At 36.6% G+C, this 18,826-nt stretch overlaps 4 protein-coding genes across 4 annotated transcripts; 3 read left to right on the top strand and 1 right to left on the bottom strand.

The window, feature by feature from the left end:
* Positions 1–391: 391 nt before the first annotated feature.
* On the bottom strand, positions 392–4,928 carry LOC112511608 (nudC domain-containing protein 2). Its single transcript, XM_025117300.1, has 5 exons — positions 4,713–4,928; positions 4,425–4,573; positions 4,264–4,312; positions 2,628–2,770; positions 392–731 (listed from the first exon to the last, which is right to left on the bottom strand). The coding sequence occupies exons 1-5, from the start codon at positions 4,759–4,761 to the stop codon at positions 645–647; spliced, it is 477 nt and encodes a 158-aa protein (XP_024973068.1). The 5' UTR covers positions 4,762–4,928; the 3' UTR covers positions 392–644.
* A 395-nt stretch (positions 4,929–5,323) lies between these two features.
* LOC112503480 (nuclear pore complex protein NUP88) lies at positions 5,324–11,191 on the top strand. Its single transcript, XM_025107537.1, has 9 exons — positions 5,324–5,708; positions 7,662–7,813; positions 7,969–8,091; positions 8,275–8,419; positions 8,559–8,620; positions 8,800–9,016; positions 9,119–10,030; positions 10,215–10,464; positions 10,682–11,191. The coding sequence occupies exons 1-9, from the start codon at positions 5,394–5,396 to the stop codon at positions 10,945–10,947; spliced, it is 2,442 nt and encodes an 813-aa protein (XP_024963305.1). The 5' UTR covers positions 5,324–5,393; the 3' UTR covers positions 10,948–11,191.
* A 710-nt stretch (positions 11,192–11,901) lies between these two features.
* On the top strand, positions 11,902–14,047 carry LOC112513319 (protein yippee-like). Its single transcript, XM_025119552.1, has 5 exons — positions 11,902–12,130; positions 12,979–13,022; positions 13,237–13,345; positions 13,422–13,477; positions 13,558–14,047. Exons 1-5 carry the CDS (start codon positions 12,035–12,037, stop codon positions 13,637–13,639), a joined length of 387 nt encoding a protein of 128 aa, XP_024975320.1. The 5' UTR covers positions 11,902–12,034; the 3' UTR covers positions 13,640–14,047.
* Positions 14,048–14,946: 899 nt separating this feature from the next.
* On the top strand, positions 14,947–18,130 carry LOC112520464 (receptor kinase-like protein Xa21). Its single transcript, XM_025128874.1, has 2 exons — positions 14,947–17,581; positions 17,663–18,130. Exons 1-2 carry the CDS (start codon positions 14,947–14,949, stop codon positions 18,061–18,063), a joined length of 3,036 nt encoding a protein of 1,011 aa, XP_024984642.1. The 3' UTR covers positions 18,064–18,130.
* The last annotated feature ends 696 nt before the right edge of the window (positions 18,131–18,826 follow it).

Genomic DNA, 18,826 nt, shown 5'->3' on the forward strand with positions numbered 1-18,826 from the left:
CAAGAACCAGAAACTCGAATGCATATCTTACTGGCTTTTGTAAAGGAAATAATGGTCCTATGAGGTAAAAGGTAGAGCTTTATGAAGCAAGATCTATCTGGAATTCAACATAAAGTTGTTTAAAAACAGTACAAGACAGTTGATTGATGATGCAATGATCTAAAAGTAAAGTTTAACCAATGCGACTATGAGACACACTTATCTAACCACCATAATTAGGTTAAGATAATCAAACAAACAAAACCACATCAGCAGAGAAGATTAAGTGGGTGTGTTTGGAAGGGCATCTAACATGATTAGGAACCAGAGTGGCATAATCAACTTGTGCCACTTTTTTAGGTAATCTTGAGTGTTTTCTAAATAGATTATTAACATGGGCACATGCATGTCGAAAGTAGGGCACTGGTGTGGGGTGCCATATTAATGTGGAACTAATAGATATGTACGATTACAGACACAAATGTCACACAATGTCAACATGGGTATTCAATACGGGCACCAGCTAGAATCAAGAACATTTAAGAAGCTAGTGGGCACAAAGTGAAACAGTTATAAGCATGCTTGTAGAAACACAAGATTATTTAGTTAAGGTTCAAGGTTTGAGATATTTAATGTACATGTTCACTGGAACAAACAGATGATTGCTAATCAGACCTGATGCCGCCCATGAATGTTCTTGGATCAGGACAGTCCCCTGAAAACTGAGCCTGAGAGAAGTCAAATCCTGGGTTCTGTGAAACAAACAAGTTAGTCTGTTGTATTGATATGCATATAGTTCAATCAAGATCATTAGATATCTTAAAAGACAATTAACATACATGATATGGGTTTATTTAGCATACACCATTTGGTATTAAATCTTAACTAAAAAATCAAACATGCTGGCTGCAAGGTTAAAAAATGAAAAAAAATGAATCGACCGTTCAAGTATTTGAAATTGCATCTTTTCTCATAGAACTAGAAGAAGATAAAGAAAAAGATTTTTACTGTTCATATCAGAAATTTGGTGAAATTAAATGCCTCCATCTTCTATTGAACAATATAATTTAAATTCTAAGTTTAATGCTTGAACTGAAAGTATTCCTTTGTCATTTGTCAATGAGCATGAATAAGACAGGCTGTGGGATTGATGATAGGTAAGTGCATAATGACCTTTAATAAAAAACATACATAATTAGACATATTTACAGCATATATATGATCGATCATATATAGGACTAGTATTAATTGAGGTCTTCCATCAAAAGTGCTGAAGGAAAAGACCTATCTGCACATAGCATATAGGATGCACCCTACTGGATGAACCTCGGGGCTTTCGTGCGTGGAACAAAAACACCTCAAGCAGCAAGTCCTTTTAATTAATATCTTAACGCAATGGCTTCTTTTTGTATGTCCAATCAAATATTTATGGACTAATTTAGTCATGTGCATCATGAAAGGCTTAGGTTCAATTTCTTAAGCAAATGGACCTTTATATTTCTGTGTATGTATCTTGACATCCTCTACCCCTCCACATCAAGCTTTCACACCAACTAGAACATAGAATTGTTTTTTTTTTTTTGTGTGTGTGTGTGTGTGTTTCTTGGGGGGAGGTAAAACCACAAGATACGACCTTGCCAAATGGTAAAAAGTACTCAACTTTTGGCGCATCCATTAAAACAGAGGGGCCTGGTCATGAAATTGATATTGTCCGTACATGTTCAAAGGCCACAAATACTACAAACAAATTACAGTTGTAAAAAGTTATTCCATCTTGTCTTCAGACAAAAGAAAGGAAAAGCATCAATACTTGTAGGAAAAATATAAATTTCTCGTGACTAAATGAGTAGTGAAAGGGCCATAACATTTCCTGAACAATGTAAAGATCATAGTTCCTTTCCTATGGGCAGCTTTGTCTACAGTTTACATATGCCAATGAAAACTTCTCCTAGAAACTTGCGTCATAAAAATCAGTCCTTTTAATCTACCATTGCAACAGCTGCATAGCAAACCTCAATATACCTCTCCCCATGAAAACTTCTCCAAAAAAATTCATGATAAAAGTCAGTCATTTTAACTTTAATGACTATATAGCTGTAACATTTTAGGTGAATCCACATCACCAATGCACAGGGAGGATGTTCAGAATATATAGTTACTCCAACTAATGTCAGTGTTATAAAACAGTGAACCAGGGTTGCGACTTGTGAGCAAAAGTAGACAAATCACTACGCTGGTTAAAAAGTGTTACAGTAGCAAACCTCTGCAGATAATCCAGAAACTAATGTTCCATTTTATTTCCTAGAAAAGGACAAGAGTTGAAGCCTGACTAAAGCAACACAAAGATTATGGACCCCCTCCCAACAAACCTATGATACTGCATTCACAACACAAACCAAAGGATCCTCTGTTTAACTAACAAGTAATAACTCTTCCAATAGAAAGCATCAGGAATTAAACATTCAATGTATTCTATTCCACGTTGGGGTGAGTGACAACTATTCAATTTTTTCCATCTTAAGTGTAGAATGTTAGGTACACCACAGACTGAGAAGGTTACTATATGAAACAAACTTGGATCTTTAATCTCAATGAAACAAAAATTATACTGGAAATGTGCCGCACTATCCATAGCAATTCAGGCTTACCTCCTCCTGAAACCTCTGAAGCATGAGACGCTTCTGTTCGAGATCCGCCACATAAGGGTCAAGCTGACCCTGTCCTGCTATTGGAGACGGCCATGTTTGACCTTTATCCCTTTTTTGCAGAGTAATGTGCAATATATCATCCTCTGCATTATTACCAAGTATTACAATGACATTGATTTACACAGCTGTTTTCAATTAATCATAATTTAAGGTTTAGAATAAGTAGCAAATCGCCATTGGGAATTTTAGCAGGAAAAACAATACCAACAATGTTTATTGCATAATATTGCTTCACAGGTTTGAATTATGATCAATGCAGAGAATGCTTAAATGTACATGTTTGTCATAGAATCTCCCATGTAGAAGCATATAATAGCATTCTTGTTTGCCCATCATCTGCATTTATCAACCCTATCGTTAAACTTCATATCCTCCCAACTAATCATCTCCAAAACCAATACATATGGCTTGTCTGTTCATGGAATTGTATCAATGGAGACTGGTCAAAGATCAACATTCTATAAAGCCTACTAACAGTATAGCAGAAGCTTAAGCTCATTAAAAAGGATGCACCCTTTTGAGCATCAGCTTCAGATACATATCATTAGAAGTGACTTGTAGGTTCTGGTTGATCCCTTGATTGTTTGAATGGTTACATTGATGTCTCCTATGATAGAATGTACACCGTCAGCGAAATTAAAAGCTTACTGCTCCCCGGTTCCTTTGTACATCATATTCCTAAACAAAGTAATCATCCGCTAAAAGATTCAATGCTAGTTCCCAAGTTGTTCAATTTGAAGGAGCCTTCACCTCCCAGGCCCAGTTTCCTAATTTTATGTCAATTTCACTTGTAAGTAGGATGCGGTTGGTCTTGACTCTTGTCAATTAAAGATAATTTCTTAATTTATTGAGTTGATGCTTAATGTTGCCTCCTGTACCATCCCATTTCCTTTTTTTTGCTTGGCGATTAAGGCAATCTCCTCCCTTAATGTTGTTCCCAGAAAACATGCGACCCTAGGACAAGAGAGTTTGGGGTATCACTCTATGATTGCTCACATGCTCTTCGACAATAAATAAAAAAAACGAAGCAAAAAAAGTTATATTATGGAACAATCACCAGCTCAACTTTGGGGTTACCTGCCAGTTTTTGGAAAGCAGAAGCTATTTTTAAATGGGAAGAATGTGTAGACTGTCAAACAAAAGTTTGGTCACAGAATTTAAGATATTATGTTATGCACCTTTGTATTCCAAAAAGGAGGTACACTTTATCTTGCATATCCGAATGAACTTTCAACTTTTGAAACTGTCATCAAATGTTTGGCTTTTGGGGGTTTTAAGAACCACAATAAACTACAGAAGTGCTCAAAATGACAAATATGGGGCTTTAAATATGCAACACATCTACTAGGTATGAACCCAAAAATTAGCATACAGATCAATTTTATGCAATGAAGATAGCAATTTTAATAAATTTTCAGTTTTCCAAAGCATTGCCTTCAATGGTTAAGACTGAGCAAAGAACTCCAATAAGTCATTTGAACATGTAGTTTTTCCATTTGTTTTTACCTCCATCCCAGCATGCAACATTGCATCATTCTCTACTCTATGGAGTACTAAATTAAACGGAAAAGCGTACCAATAGTCCAAAATGAAGAATCTGTCTTTACAGGCGAAGACAAATCATGCTGCACAACCCACGCAAAAATTGTACCGGATAAGCAATATAAACCATAAAAAAAACATTTACACTTATTTACATAACAACTTCTAAAATAAACGGGTCAAGAGGCTACAGACGTTGAGGTACGGAGGATTGCCTTTGATTCCAACTTCAACATGCTTGGACTGAATTTTGCAGTAAAACAACTTGGTGGGCACTTCTTTCGGCAAAGTAATGTACATATTCACCTCATCTAGGGTTTGATCCCATTCGAAAACCTTCTGACCTAAAAAAAACAACTCATTTCAGAATATCAAGCGTACTTCATACCACCGTGTCACGAAACCCTAACAAATATTACTAATTTCCCTCGAATCGGCTAACTGCAAAAGATTGAATTAAAGATAGGGCAGAAAGTGACGTACTTCCATGAAAAAAGCTGTGACGCTTTTCAGGTGCCAGTTTCTCCGCCATTTCGCAGTGGTTCTGCTTTTGATTGTCGTTTCCGTCGTTCTTTATCTTGCTTAAAGCTTTTGAGGGTTTCCGGAGACGTCTCTGTGCCTACAAAATCTCTGTCCGCTCAGTTGCTAATGGTTTGGTTACAAAATCCCAAGTTATTCGAGGTTTACAGTTTGCCCCCTCGTTTTCGACAATCTTTACATTTTCTAAATCCCATTAAGTTTATAAAATTCCGTTGGTAAAATGCAATGTAATCCGATCCAATTTCTATTTTAAGTTATGTATTTTCAAAATAATTTAAACTTGTTCTCATTTTCAATATAATTATATTATATTTTTTGGGATTTGTTTAGTTATATTATAAAATGTTGTAATTTATTAATTTTTTAAAATGTTTTTTTTATTTAGTAAATATCGAAGGGGTATTATGAAAAACTAAAATAGTTCGAGGGGCTTTCAGTATTTTAACGAAAATGATTCAACCTTACGGCGTCGTTCTAATACTTCGTATGCTCGCTGCACACAATTCAAGCAACCAAAGAGGAGGGATTCACCGGCCGGTGATTTGAACTTCACCAAAGAAACCCCATTGAGTCTTACAAAAGGAGAGAAAAGGCGAAAAAGAATCCGGCGAGTCTTACAAAGAAATGAGGTTTAATTTCGATATACCAGAACCCAGCAACAAAGATGCCCTAACACCACCGTCACAGTCACGGTCGCCTTCATCGGCTACTCCGGCAAACGACGAGGTGGAATGGCTTCCCCTTCAGAACCACCCAATTTTCTCCAGCGGCACGGTCGTCCGTACAACGAGTAATGTTCCGAGGAAACGGAATCTCATGGCTTGGGATGGAGCTTCTCGTCTCTACTACTGGGACATTAACACGCAGTCCCTACATAGAATTTCTCTTCGCTTCGGCGAACCAGACTCCACTTCTGTCCTTGCTGCTTCCCCTTCTAAGGTCGTACTACCTCTTATCAAGTTTATATTTCTACCTTTTTCATGATCATATGACATCTTAGAAACTGGTTTGTTTTGATGTTGGATTTCGAATGGGTTTCTAACTTCTTGAATTTCTTTCAAGAACTTCGGTGATACAGTGTTAAACCGTAACCGGATTTCTTCTACAATCGTGTGAATCACTTTCCAAATTCGATATTTCGACCGTATATGCCTGGTATCACGAAATCCGAATTGGGATAATTGTAAAAGCAACAATCTTGATTTTGGTCGAAATCAAGATCAAAAACTAGAGAGAATATAGAGTATTTCCAATCTTCCGTGTGTGCCCAAAAAAACTGATCATCCGAAATTAGATATCAAAACTCAAAACGGGAGTTACCAAGTTATAGAATTCACAATCATGCCACAGAAAATTCAAGAATTTTTCATTATAAAGCAGGACCCCCGTTTTGCGTTCAGGGGGTGTTGCCCCCTAAATATTACCGGGACCGAATTAGACTAATACAAGTGTGCACTCCACACTCTCCATACTTGTTTTAGAACGAAGTTCAATCCCCTTGAAACACACGTATAAAATCCATTACACTAAATGTAACCGGTGACACTAAAATCACCAACATACAGTGAACTTGATGGGGGTTGAATTTGCATCACGATGAATATACGAAATTGACATAAAGAATACAATTGAACCCCCGCCCCTCTTTTCTTTTCCCCTCTCAATGGATGAGGTATTTTAATCTAAAGTTGACTAATGCAGTTGTCAACAATCTAGATTTTAGAAATGCAGATGAATGGTCTCTAGTTGTCTAGTCGCCCAATCTTTTTTATTCTTAATAGATGTTCTATAGCATCTTAGCAATTGAAGCTAAGAATTTGTGGTAGGTTTTCTTGAAATGCCACTGTTAGAAGTATCAATGATTTCAGAATTACAGCTGTCTGGGCACTGGCTGATGCGCACTCTCCTTCTAAGTGATACAATGTCAACCCATTTTAATCTTCATGAGGGATTCAGTTTCTTGATATCAAACATAACTAAGTGCTTTTTAATCCACTGGAAATCTTGCTATCTTATAAAGTTATAACGTTTGTTAAGCTAACATACAAGAAATTCATATATGGAGTGCGTAGTTCTATTATTTATTAACGTCATGGGATTCCCCAATCTTCTGTACTTAACATGTTTTTTTATTGTAATGGTACTGAATACGTGAAAAAATGTTAAAAGGATGGAATCTGGGTGTTGCAGAAGTAGCCTGAACTACTGGGAATGTGAATTTCTTAACATGATGAAATATACTCTGCTTTGAGAGCACCATGGGCAACCAAGACAAGCGATCTGCATCATTTAGATTAGACTCTTGAATCTTTTGCAGTTTTTCTATCTTATGTTCATTGCTCAAAGTCATAAAAATCTTGCTTCTCTCGGTTCACATATAAATGCATGCATGCACTTCTTGCTTTTCTTCCTAACATGGTAACTATGAACTTTTACATTTACCTGAAAGCTTCACTGGTTTTTAGATTATCATTTATGGTAGATTAGCAAATCTGTAATTTGGTGTTACTTGGAGAAAGTTGCTGTAGATGATCATTTCATACCCACTAGAAGCATATATTTAAAACTGATGAAAGATGGAACTTCCATCTTTCATCATCGAAGTAACATGCAATAATGTATAAAGGAGATTAATGGACAATTCTTGAGAAATTGTCCGCAGCAAGATTCATAAATTTTCCCATGCACTATATGGTTTTAGGCTTTCCTAACTACCAAAGGTTCATTCATTTAGGTTTTTTTGTTCATTTTCCCATTTTCATTTTGTGGATCCCATGTTCATGATGTGAGAGCTTGTGAGATGCGACCCACAAAATGAACATGAGATTTGAGGAAAATGAAAGCGGTACTGTGTTTGCTTTCTTCCTTATCTTGATGTTGTTTATGTTATAGGTATTGCGAGCAGATGTGGAGCTGAATTTCATGGTAGATAGAATTACCATCAACAGACATGGATCAGCGTTACTCTTGGAGGGGTCAGATGGGTTACGCATTATGTACCTGTATGGTCGCCCTTCATCAAAAGATAGTGCTGTTATCTGCAGGTAGTAAAATCTAGGTGTAAGCAGTTATTTTGAACTTGCGTTTTAATCTAAATTGTTTTATTATAAAATGCTCTATCACAGTTATTACCCATTCAAATATCATATTAGGTTACAAACCATGGTTTTGAAAACAATTTTGGTCTACTGATCTGCAGGACGGTCTCTGTTGGCTCAGATCTCTACTTCAACACAAACAATGCCATCAGGACTTTAAAAGTTTCATGGCATCCTTATAGTGACACTCATCTTGGAATTCTATCCTCTGATTCAGTTTTCAGGTAGAACATTCTTTATTGAGAATATCTAGTACTTGAATTGCACTAAAATTTGCCAGACCAATTTGTGCACTAAATAGAACTATTGATGCAGTTATAGGAGGAAGCTGTTAGTTTAGACCTTCCATCAAATACTTTGTGTTCGTATTCAATTGTAATTTGACTGTTTTATCTCATATTATGTAGGCTTTATGATTTGTCCTCGGCTCTTGAACAACCCGAGCAGGAATATTATTTACAGCCTGTTGAACGTGGTAGATTAAGGAATGCTTCATCAATATGCCCTGTTGACTTTTCTTTTGGCGGTGACCATTTGTGGGATCGATTTAGTGTATGTAGCTTGTTTCATTATTCTTAAATCTTGATGGGCTTTTGTTTATATTTTAGCAGCGATCATTTGCCAATACTAAATGTTTTCAATCTTGTTGCAGTTCTTTTATATCTACTATTGATGATGTTCAATTCTGCAGGTTTTTGTTTTATTTAGTGATGGTGCAGTTTACATCCTATGTCCAGTTGTTCCGTTTGGGAGGTAAGTTGCAATTATATGTTAGGTGCTGATTTGTTCTCGCAAGTGTTTTATCCTTCAATGTAATTAAAATATTCCTTATCTAGAGAAAGTGTGGAAAATATATGTACTTATGTTCTTTTGTTCGATGTTGATAATTAATAGTTGAAATTAACCTGCTTGAGTTATTTCCACTGTGACAGTGTGTATAAATGGGAGTCTATATTGGAGATTTATATTGATGCTCAGACATTTGGACTGAAAGCTGCTAGCTCAACAGCTGTTAGTAATGCCAATTTGGCAATTTCTTGGTTAGAAGCTACATTTCCTGAGTTGGCTCGACAAGCAGCGGAAGGCGGGAATCAACCTGCACTAAAATCCCATCCTTATGCTTTATATGATGCATCTGTTTCATTGCAGGTATACCTCTTAACTGTTCATAGTTGTTGAATGGCCCATATCAAGATAATTGATTATTTATGCAAACTGTAATGTTTGACACAACTTTTCTTAAAATTAAAGGGTCCTCTTCATAAAGTTTACCACGGGAAGGAACAAGATTCTGAGTTGAAGGTTGCCGAATGTGAAGGGCGAGCCGTCGGTTTTCTTTACAAGGCAGTAAGCAAAGATTCGATTCTTGTTATGGCTTGGAGTAGTGGGCAGCTACAGATAGATGCATTGGCCGATGAAATCCAGCCCGTTTGGATCGTGGGTAATCAGCCTCGTTTGTCTGTTGATTCTCAAGATCGAATAGTTGGCGTTGCCATGATTTGCGAAACACACTCCAATGAGCTCTCGGTTGTGACACTAGACCAATCAACCGACCATGATATTTGGTTGGGACATTCACCGCCACTTTTGAGGTTGGGGACTGTAGATTTAGCTTTACCTGGAAAAACCGAAACGGGTTCTTTAATTTCGATGTTTGTTGATCCCCTTATACCCGAGCGAATATATTCCATTCATGATGGAGGGGTGGATTCAATAGTTTTGCATTTTCTTCCTTTTACGAATCAGAAAAATGGCATAGATGACGACATGAGAGCACCATCTGTCCAGTCGGTTCTAAGTACTTGCCAGATGGAATCTTCGGCTTCTCCTCTTTGTGGTTTTGTGGCATTATCGGACTCGTTTGGATGCTCGTGGATCGTGGGACTCACCTCTGCTTTCGAGTGCATAGTATTAGGGATGGAAAGTTGGAACCTTTTGCTTCCTGCTCATATTGATGAACAAAAGAAATCTGTGGACCTGGAAGAGCCTATAGAAACCGGATATGCTACTATTATAAGCAAAGAATTACTCACTGGTCCGAAGGCGGTTCTTGTGCCTCCTACCTCACCAAACCCTGTTGCCACAGACTCCATTGAAGGGAGGTCTACTCTTCATCAATACTTCAAGCTTTTCCATGAGAACTATGTGGAGTATGCACATAAGGTAACATTTGCAAACCATTGTATTTTAATACAAGATTCAACTTTTTTCTAAAACTTGTGAAGTAAGTTCTTGATCTTGATGGTGATATCATCATTTCATTGGTTTCAAGCACTTTTTTCTGTTCTATAGCATCCAAAGTTTGAATCTTTTGCCACTGTTAAATATTTACGTCGTGGTTTGTTAGGTTTACTTTGAGCTGAAACACCATGGGCCTCAATTAAAGAAAATCATTGATGACCAGCATGCTCGTTTACGTGAGGCACAACAGAAGCTAGCAAAGGTTGAAGAGAAACAAGAAAATCTGGAGAACCGAATAGATCGTGCAGTTCAGACCCATAACCTCTTGGAAGAGCGCTTGTTGAACCTAAGAAACCTACCAGGGATCCACAAGAAACCATTGTCGAAAGCAGAAAAAGAGTTCAAGATGGAGCTTGGTAAGTTCCGAAACCAAAACCAATATCAAAACTGAAAGTAAAACTATCCCAGTATATCTCACCCTTGGAGGGCAGGACATACGCAGACCTGACCTCTATCCCAAAGAGCAAAGGAATTTGTTTCTGACAGTTGAATCTGATTGATGTTCATTTGATTGTGGAACTTGATAATTCCTGGAAGTGCCACTCTGAACCTGGTTTTGTTCATTTTATGCAGACAGATTTAGAGGATTGGAATTGGATGCATTACGCACAACTATAGAAGCTATAAATGGTCGGGTAAAACGACATTCATCTTCTCCACAACACAAGAGACCTAACCAACGAAGGCAAATCCCGGGGAGGAGGAAGGGAAATGCCGAAGATGATGAGATCTCCCGCCTCAAGTCCTCGATCGCGAAACTTTCTATTGTCAACAGTGAAAACACGAAAAAGGTGAAACTTGTGGATTCTGCATTGCGAAACCGCGAAAGTACCAGTTGAGGAAGATAAACTTGTTAGAAGCTTGCTTGATATTAAGAGTTATGTTTATTAGAAGCTTTGAAATGCTTTGTAAAACTGTATAACTTTTGATCAGCATTTCTGTTTTGTGTTAATCTATGTACCTGCAACAGATTAACAAAATCTTTGATAAACCTTCCTATGCACAAAGCTTATTACTGGTTTGATTAAAAACTTCAAATTCTATTTTTCATTTCCAATGGAATGTACAAGTACGTTATTTATGGAGATGATTTGAGTTCATTTTTTATGATTTGAATATTTATGGAATATGATCAGAGTTCATTAATTATGATCAATACTATATATTAGAAAACAATCAAAACTTTTATAAAATCACTTATTCATCAAATTAAATGGACGGTTGAGATTGAGTTGTATTGGTTGTACAAATGTAAAGGGTTGTATCATACCTTATATTACTCAATGTTTATCTTGAATTTAAACGTGGTTACCAATTAATATTGTGGATTTCACACTTTGAGTTACGTTGTAGGCGTGTGATAATAAGTTGTAAGTTTGGTTCTAATTATCATATGACTTTTTGTACACAAACTATACTTAGGATCTATCTATTAGCAACTTAATGAGTTTAACGAGACTCACAACTTATTCGGTCAACTATACATGACCGTTTAGTGGTTGCTTTATGATATAGATAGTAACTTATTCAGTAAGATTATAGGGGAAAGTTTTATGTAGAAAGTCAAGTTTTTTCAAACTTGTTTATCCCAAATTCTCAATTGAAAACACGCTCATTCCATCGTCTATGAAAAAAACTTACCGAACAAAAACATTCATAATTTATACAGACAAATTTATTCATATACTTTAGGGATCAAATCGAAAATCGAAGCCTCACACAAGGACTAAAGATGTAATTCACTCTAAAGTAAAAAATGTAGAACTCCAAAATAATTTACGATTTATGAAGTTGGGTCCACGAAGAGTAGTTTTGAACAAAAAGCGTATATATCCTGGGGACCGATTGCGTGGAATATTATGTTGATTGATTCCGTCCATTACCCATCATTCTTCTCCGATTCTTCCATCAACCGTCGTCTGAGAAATGGGTCGAGTCTTTCGAGTAACGTTGGAGGGCAAAATCTACAGTTGTAAACACTGCAGAACCCATCTTGCTCTTTGCGATGATATCGTTTCAAAGGTCCTATCCTATTCCTTCTAATTCTTTTTCACTGTCATATCTTGTTTCTGATCCATTTTTCCGATCTAATTTCTGGGGTTTCAAGATGATCGCCTGATTCTTCTTTTGATTTTTTCCATACATTCGTAAAATCTTGATTGATGGACTGATTAATGATCTTTTACGTATCATATGAATTGAAGTTCAAATGTTTTGAATCGGGATTTTCATCGAACTCGTAAGTTACTGGGAGATTTTGTTCTGATTTGACCTAAATACCTTCAGTAACCCTTGCTTAGATTGGGGATTAATTTACTTGATTGCCTTGCCCTGTGTGTTTCTGTTCGAAGAAATTATACGAACTCAAGTGGATGATGATGGATCTCCATCTAAGGCGGTTAATTACATCTCAAATTACACAAAAGAAAAAATAATCAGATTGTTTATGAAGAAAATTCGAGTCACGTACAAGATTTCATAACTTTACTCTTACATCATGTATCACATATATCAATTTTATATCTGAAAGAAGTGCTTCGTTTGAGTTTGACACCAAATGAGTTTTCATTCATGGGGTTCTTTGTTTATGAGTATGGATGAATGTATGCTTTTAAGATCGGAGAATGCTGATTATTATGAGGGATTCTGTGTGAATCTATTGGTGATCATTGTTTATGAGGGCTCTACTCTGATATACACGTAGTTATCACACAATCTTACTAAAGCTTCGGTTTGTTTACGAGTATATGTGAAAGAAGATATAAGCACAATTGTTTTACTCTATTAGTTTGGTTTTGTTTGGTTATGGTGTCCGCTTGCCTAGTTTAGAGAACTTCGCTGACAAGTTTTCCTTCTTTACTTTCATTCAGACCTTCCAGTGCAAGCATGGAAAGGCTTATCTCTTCAGTAAGGTGTAAGTTAACTCATCAATCCCAATACTTTCTTGCCTATACGGCTGCTACTTTGCATTACCACAAAGATATAGAAGTTGGCTATACTTCATATGATTACAAATTTGCAATGCTTTATTAGTAAAGATTTTTGAGAGTTGGTACAGTTAAATCTTGTGATCTGCCGGTAATGTTATATTTCCTTGTGTTTGTTGAGAACCATCACATGTTTTACAGCGTAAATGTGACTGTTGGTGCCAAGGAAGATAGACTGATGATGACTGGGCTGCACACAGTTGCTGACATTTTCTGCGTCAAATGTGGATCAATTGTTGGATGGACATATGTAAGATAAGAATTCTAATTTTGAGATTTGTGGGTAATGTTCTTAAATGTGTTTATAATCGATTTATTTGCTTCAGGAAACCGCACATGATAAGAACCAAAAGTACAAAGAAGGGAAATCAGTTCTGGAACGGTTAGTACCCAAATAGCAGTAAGTACCCAGATATGGATTTTTTGTGTTGATTTAGGCAACATCATCTTGAGTTTATGCAGGTTGAAGCTTTCTGGTCCTGAAGGAAGCAATTATTGGGTTAGTCATGAAGCACATATCGGTGGAAGTGATCAAGATGATTAACCTGCTGCATTTGAAACATGTACATTCTGCCATCTTCTCTCCTGATGTTATTAGTTCAAATTCATGGATTGTTACCTGAAATTATCGTATCACCGTCAAGCGTGTGGCTGTAATGGTATTCTGCGCGTCTTATACCTTAAAGGGGACTCAAATTGTCACTCGGACGCCATTCAACGCTTTAAAAATTTGGATTGTTTATCGACTCTAAAAAGTTATCAAGCAAATAGTTTGGTAGATCAAGAATTGTTGGGAAACAAGTTACCTATGATGTCAAAGCTACCCAGATATCCATTGAAAAAGAATTACTGTTTATGTTGTTTATGTTACCCAAAAGTGGAATGCTCTTCTTATCTTGTAATTTGTATTGATGGTTTTGGAAGCAATACCAATTTACTTCATTTCAGATGATATATTTATAACCATAAAGGTTGTACTCTATACCATAACAAGTTCCAATACGAGTAACATAACAAAATTTAATCAAACTCTTAAAATAGAGAAAAATGCTTATTAGCGAACCTATTAAGGGTTAAGCAGGAGCCCATACATCCACTCGTTCGATTATCGCAAGGAAAAAAATGTGTCTTAAAAGTTCACCCGTTTAATTATTAAGGTGCCCTTAAATATTCGTAAACCAAATTTGTAATACGAGTTTGAAACGAGTGACACGGTTGTTGCATCTCTTCGGGTAAAGTCCCCTCATCCAAAAGATGGTTCTGCAAATTTTTTATGATTGAAGGGATTAAACCAAAAAATGTAATAGAACTTGTCTAAATAATGGGTTTTTGTTTCCACTTTTGTTCTTAAATCACAGGACGAGATCAAATATTGTTGATAAACCATGGCTGCTTAAATCAAGTTCAACTGTAATGTACAGTCTAACCATGGAGGTTTAGATCAAGTTTAAATGCTGTACCAAGAAACTAAAGATCATTTCTTGGTCTCTGCCATAAATTGAGAATTTTTCCCCTACTAGAAATCTGTTTTTTTGCCAAATGAGTCGTGACTTCTTTTTTCAACCTCAATTATCCTTCCATTCAACAATGCATTCATGACCATCAATTAAGAATCATCACACAGTATTTCTCCATCAGTGATTAATGGAGCTTCCACTTTCAATCTAGTGAGCGTCCAAAACACTCTTTCAAACAAGACCAAGACTTGGTCACAATCCAAAAGAACTTCACTTCAGTCCCCATCATATATTACTGTTTTTGGGCAAAACTTTATTTTCAATTTCAGTTCATAGCTATTTAAAAAACCATCCCACAAATATATGTGTCATAAAACATAAAAGAAACTTGTTCATGGCATGCCTCTCTCTCTTCTTCCATGCAGTAATAGCAGTCTTGTTATGGCCCCCTACGCTTGCCGGAAACCACACTGATCACCTTTCGCTCTTGGCCATCAAGAAGTGCATCAGCAATGATCCACAACGAGTTCTTGACACATGGAACACCTCCCTCCATTTCTGCCAATGGCAAGGTGTTACATGTGGTCGCCGCCATCCTAGAGTCACCAAATTGGATCTTGGATCTAGAGGCCTTTTTGGTTCCTTGTCTCCTCATATTGGGAACTTGACCTTTCTCAGAGTCATAAGTCTAGGGCATAATACCTTCAATGGTGTAATCCCACCTCAACTAGGTGGTTTATTCAGATTGCAGAGGCTAATTCTCATGAACAATACTTTTGAAGGTGAAGTTCCGGCCAGTTTGTCAAACTGCACTAGCCTCAACGAACTTTGGTTGGCTCGCAATAAACTAGTTGGCAAGCTCCCACAACAGCTTGGTTCGCTGGTGAACCTCATGATCCTAACCCTTCATGCTAACAGTTTCACGGGAGGAATACCATCTTTCTTGGGAAACCTAACTTCTCTTGAAGCCATATCAGCCTTCGACAATCGTCTAGGAGGAAATATTCCAGATGCTTTTGGTCAATTGTACAATTTGCAAAATATGGGTTTTGGTAAGAACCAACTCCATGGTATGATCCCTCCATCCTTGTACAATTTAACATCTTTAACGGTTCTTAGTCTCCCAGATAATCAAATCAGTGGAGGTCTATCAAAAGATATAGGCTTGCAGCTACCTCATCTTGAGATTTTCGAGATATGGGGAAATAGACTTACAGGAAGCATACCGTTCTCACTTTCTAATTGTTCACACTTGGAAGAGCTTAGCTTAGCTGAGAACAGTTTCACTGGGAAAGTTAACATAAATTTCAGACACATACCAAATTTTAGTCATCTTGGGCTATTTAACAACAGTTTAGGAAGTTCTGAACCTGATGATATGAACTTCATTGATACCATGATCAATTGTAGCAACCTAGAACTGTTACTTGTTCATCAAAACCAATTAAGAGGAGTTCTTCCTAGTTCTTTAGGCAATCTATCATCTCAACTTACAGTTCTATCTTTTCATGAAAACTTAATACATGGCTTATTGCCTTCTGGGATTGGGAATCTTGTGAAGTTAGAGCGATTAATTATGGAACGTAATCAATTCACAGGCATAATTCCTAGTGAAATTGGTAATCTTCAAAACCTAAGACTATTATACCTACATGAAAACAACTTCACTGGGAGCATTCCAGATTCTGTGGGAAATATGTCATTGTTGAATGAATTGTGGTTGAATGACAATAGATTAGAGGGACAAATACCTCGAGATCTTGGTAACTGCAGACGTTTGGTAACGTTGGACCTTTCTGGAAACAATCTTACTGGTCCAATACCGAAAGAGCTATTTCAACTGTCGTCCCTGTCGATCATACTAAATCTTGCTCAAAACCATTTAACTGGACTAATTCCCCAAGAGATAAGAAACCTCATTAACTTGAAGACACTTGATCTATCAAAGAATGATTTGGTCGGAGAAATCCCAGATGCCATTGGAAGCTGCAAAAGCCTTGAATACCTAGATATGAAAGCAAATTCCTTTGAGGGTCCAATACCTCTCAGGATGAGTAATTTAAAAGGTATCAGGATCCTTGATCTTTCTAGTAACAATATCTCCGGACGGATCCCAAGACCCTTAGAGCAACTAACTTTATCTTTGTTGAATTTATCATTTAACAATCTTGATGGGGAGGTACCAATGGGAGGTATTTTCAAGAATGCAAGTGTGATCTCAATTGATGGGAACAATAGGCTATGTGGAGGCGTTCCTGAACTTCGGTTACCCAAGTGTGACCTGGTAGCAAGATCAAAGAAARGTTTCCATGTTATTCTAGTTGTCATCCCACTTTGCTCGTTTCTAGTTSTRGCAATCGCATTGTCTTTGTTGTTTKTTTGGMAAARAAGRAAAAGGCAAAAGCCGCCAACAGGAGCTTCACTTGTGGAACCATTTTCAAGGGTTTCTTATGGAAGCATACTCAAAGCTACKGATGAATTYTCCGAACGAAACCTGATTGGGACGGGAACTTTCWGYGCTGTTTATAAGGGTATCCTTGWAGCAGGTGRTGCAATGGTTGCTATCAAGGTTCTAAAGCTTGGAAACCGAGGAGCTCTGAAGAGTTTTATGGCRGAGTGTGAAGCATTGAAAAACATAAGGCATCGTAATCTTGTAAAAATCATTACTTCCTGCTCATCTGTTGATTTTCAAGGTAACGATTTCAAAGCTCTTATTTATGAGTTCATGCCAAATGGGAGTCTCGAAAGTTGGCTACATCCATCTCCACGACAAGAAACGGAGACCGAACGAAGATTAAGCCTTCGCCAAAGAGTAACAGTTGCAATGGATGTGGCTAATGCCATCCACTACCTCCACCAGGACTGTGAGACACCCATAATTCACTGTGATCTGAAGCCAAGCAACATTTTACTTGACGATGACATGGTTGCTCACATTGGCGATTTCGGGTTGGCAAAGTTTCTTCCATTAAAACCTCATGAAAGCAGTTCGATTGGAATAAGAGGAACTATTGGGTATGCAGCTCCAGGTAATCGATAAATTGAACTTGAGAAAGTTAAACACATTACAATCTTTTTCTAGAACCCTAATTCTGTTTTTTTGTTGGCAGAGTATGGTCTTGGAAGTGAGATGACAAAAGAAGGGGATATTTATAGTTTTGGGATTTTGTTGTTGGAGATGATAACAGAAAAGAGGCCTACAGACGAGGGTTTTGAAGAAGGGTTGAACCTCCATGGCTATRTGATGATGGCGTTGCCTGATCAGCTTATGGAAATCGTTGAACCGGCACTCCTGCATGACCTGGAGGAAGAGATGGAAGCTACAAATGTCAATCGTCGATCCGGTGATGATGAAGCGAGAAGATGGAAGAGATTGGAAGAGGGCATGATTTCATTGGCGAGAACAGGGGTGGCATGCTCCATGGAATCTCCGAGAGAAAGAATGGATTCCAGCAAGATCGTCCATGAGTTACGTCGCATCGATGGCATACTAGCCGGTATGGGGACCTAGCCTTGAGGTTTCTTCATGCAACATTACTCCCCGTGGACTTCATCTTTTATTATGTACCAAAAGGTTATTTGCACATTTTGATTTAATGTTTCATTTTATCTATTTTTGTTTCGATCGATGTTATAACATAATTTTATGTGGTTTTAAGAAAACAGTAATATTTTTATTTTTAAATAAATAAAAAAATTAATATATCATAAAATTTTGAAAAAAATAATATTGATATTAATATTAAACTAACTATTTAAAATTTCAACTTTTTCTATATATTTTTTTAATTCATTTTTTTATTTAATAATATAAATTTTTATAAATATAATAATTAAATATTTTGTTATAACTCAATAATTATTCTAATTATATTTTAGATTTTTTTTATTTAAAATGAGATGTTTATCCTCTATTTGGTTATGTTTATCTGCAGTTAGTTACACGAATTTAAACATGAAGCTTTAGTAAGTTGTACTTAGGCATATTTTACTTGTAATTTTGAATTTTAAGTAATATGCATTAATAAACAGTATTTCATGCATAAAAAATAGTTTKTAAGAGTTTTTGTCAAATGATTTATAATATAGCATAAGTAACAATACTTTACATTATTTATTAAAAAATGACTTGGACATGATATATATACACACACACACTAGTTTTGTGTCCACTGCAACGCAACTAAATGCAAAACTTTCTTGTAAAAAAATTAATTAATTATTTGTAAAATGTTCTACTCTTTAAATTATGACGTTGTTTGTAGGTAAAATGA

This window comes from Cynara cardunculus (assembly GCF_001531365.2).
Source record: "Cynara cardunculus var. scolymus isolate 2C chromosome LG 1, CcrdV1, whole genome shotgun sequence".
Lineage (NCBI taxonomy): Eukaryota > Viridiplantae > Streptophyta > Magnoliopsida > Asterales > Asteraceae > Cynara > Cynara cardunculus.

Excerpts from the sequence above, each read along its gene's own strand:
- LOC112511608 (XM_025117300.1), bottom strand. The coding sequence starts at position 4,761 with ATGGCGGAGAAACTGGCACCTGAAAAGCGTCACAGCTTTTTTCATGGA. Across the intron at positions 4,574-4,712 it reads TCACAGCTTTTTTCATGGAA|GTCAGAAGGTTTTCGAATGG; the intron begins GTACGTCACTTT and ends TGTTTTTTTTAG. Across the intron at positions 4,313-4,424 it reads GCAATCCTCCGTACCTCAAC|CATGATTTGTCTTCGCCTGT; the intron begins GTCTGTAGCCTC and ends TGGGTTGTGCAG.
- LOC112503480 (XM_025107537.1), top strand. The coding sequence starts at position 5,394 with ATGAGGTTTAATTTCGATATACCAGAACCCAGCAACAAAGATGCCCTA. Across the intron at positions 5,709-7,661 it reads TTGCTGCTTCCCCTTCTAAG|GTATTGCGAGCAGATGTGGA; the intron begins GTCGTACTACCT and ends TTTATGTTATAG. Across the intron at positions 10,031-10,214 it reads ATGTGGAGTATGCACATAAG|GTTTACTTTGAGCTGAAACA; the intron begins GTAACATTTGCA and ends GTGGTTTGTTAG.
- LOC112513319 (XM_025119552.1), top strand. The coding sequence starts at position 12,035 with ATGGGTCGAGTCTTTCGAGTAACGTTGGAGGGCAAAATCTACAGTTGT. Across the intron at positions 12,131-12,978 it reads GCGATGATATCGTTTCAAAG|ACCTTCCAGTGCAAGCATGG; the intron begins GTCCTATCCTAT and ends ACTTTCATTCAG. Across the intron at positions 13,023-13,236 it reads GCTTATCTCTTCAGTAAGGT|CGTAAATGTGACTGTTGGTG; the intron begins GTAAGTTAACTC and ends CATGTTTTACAG.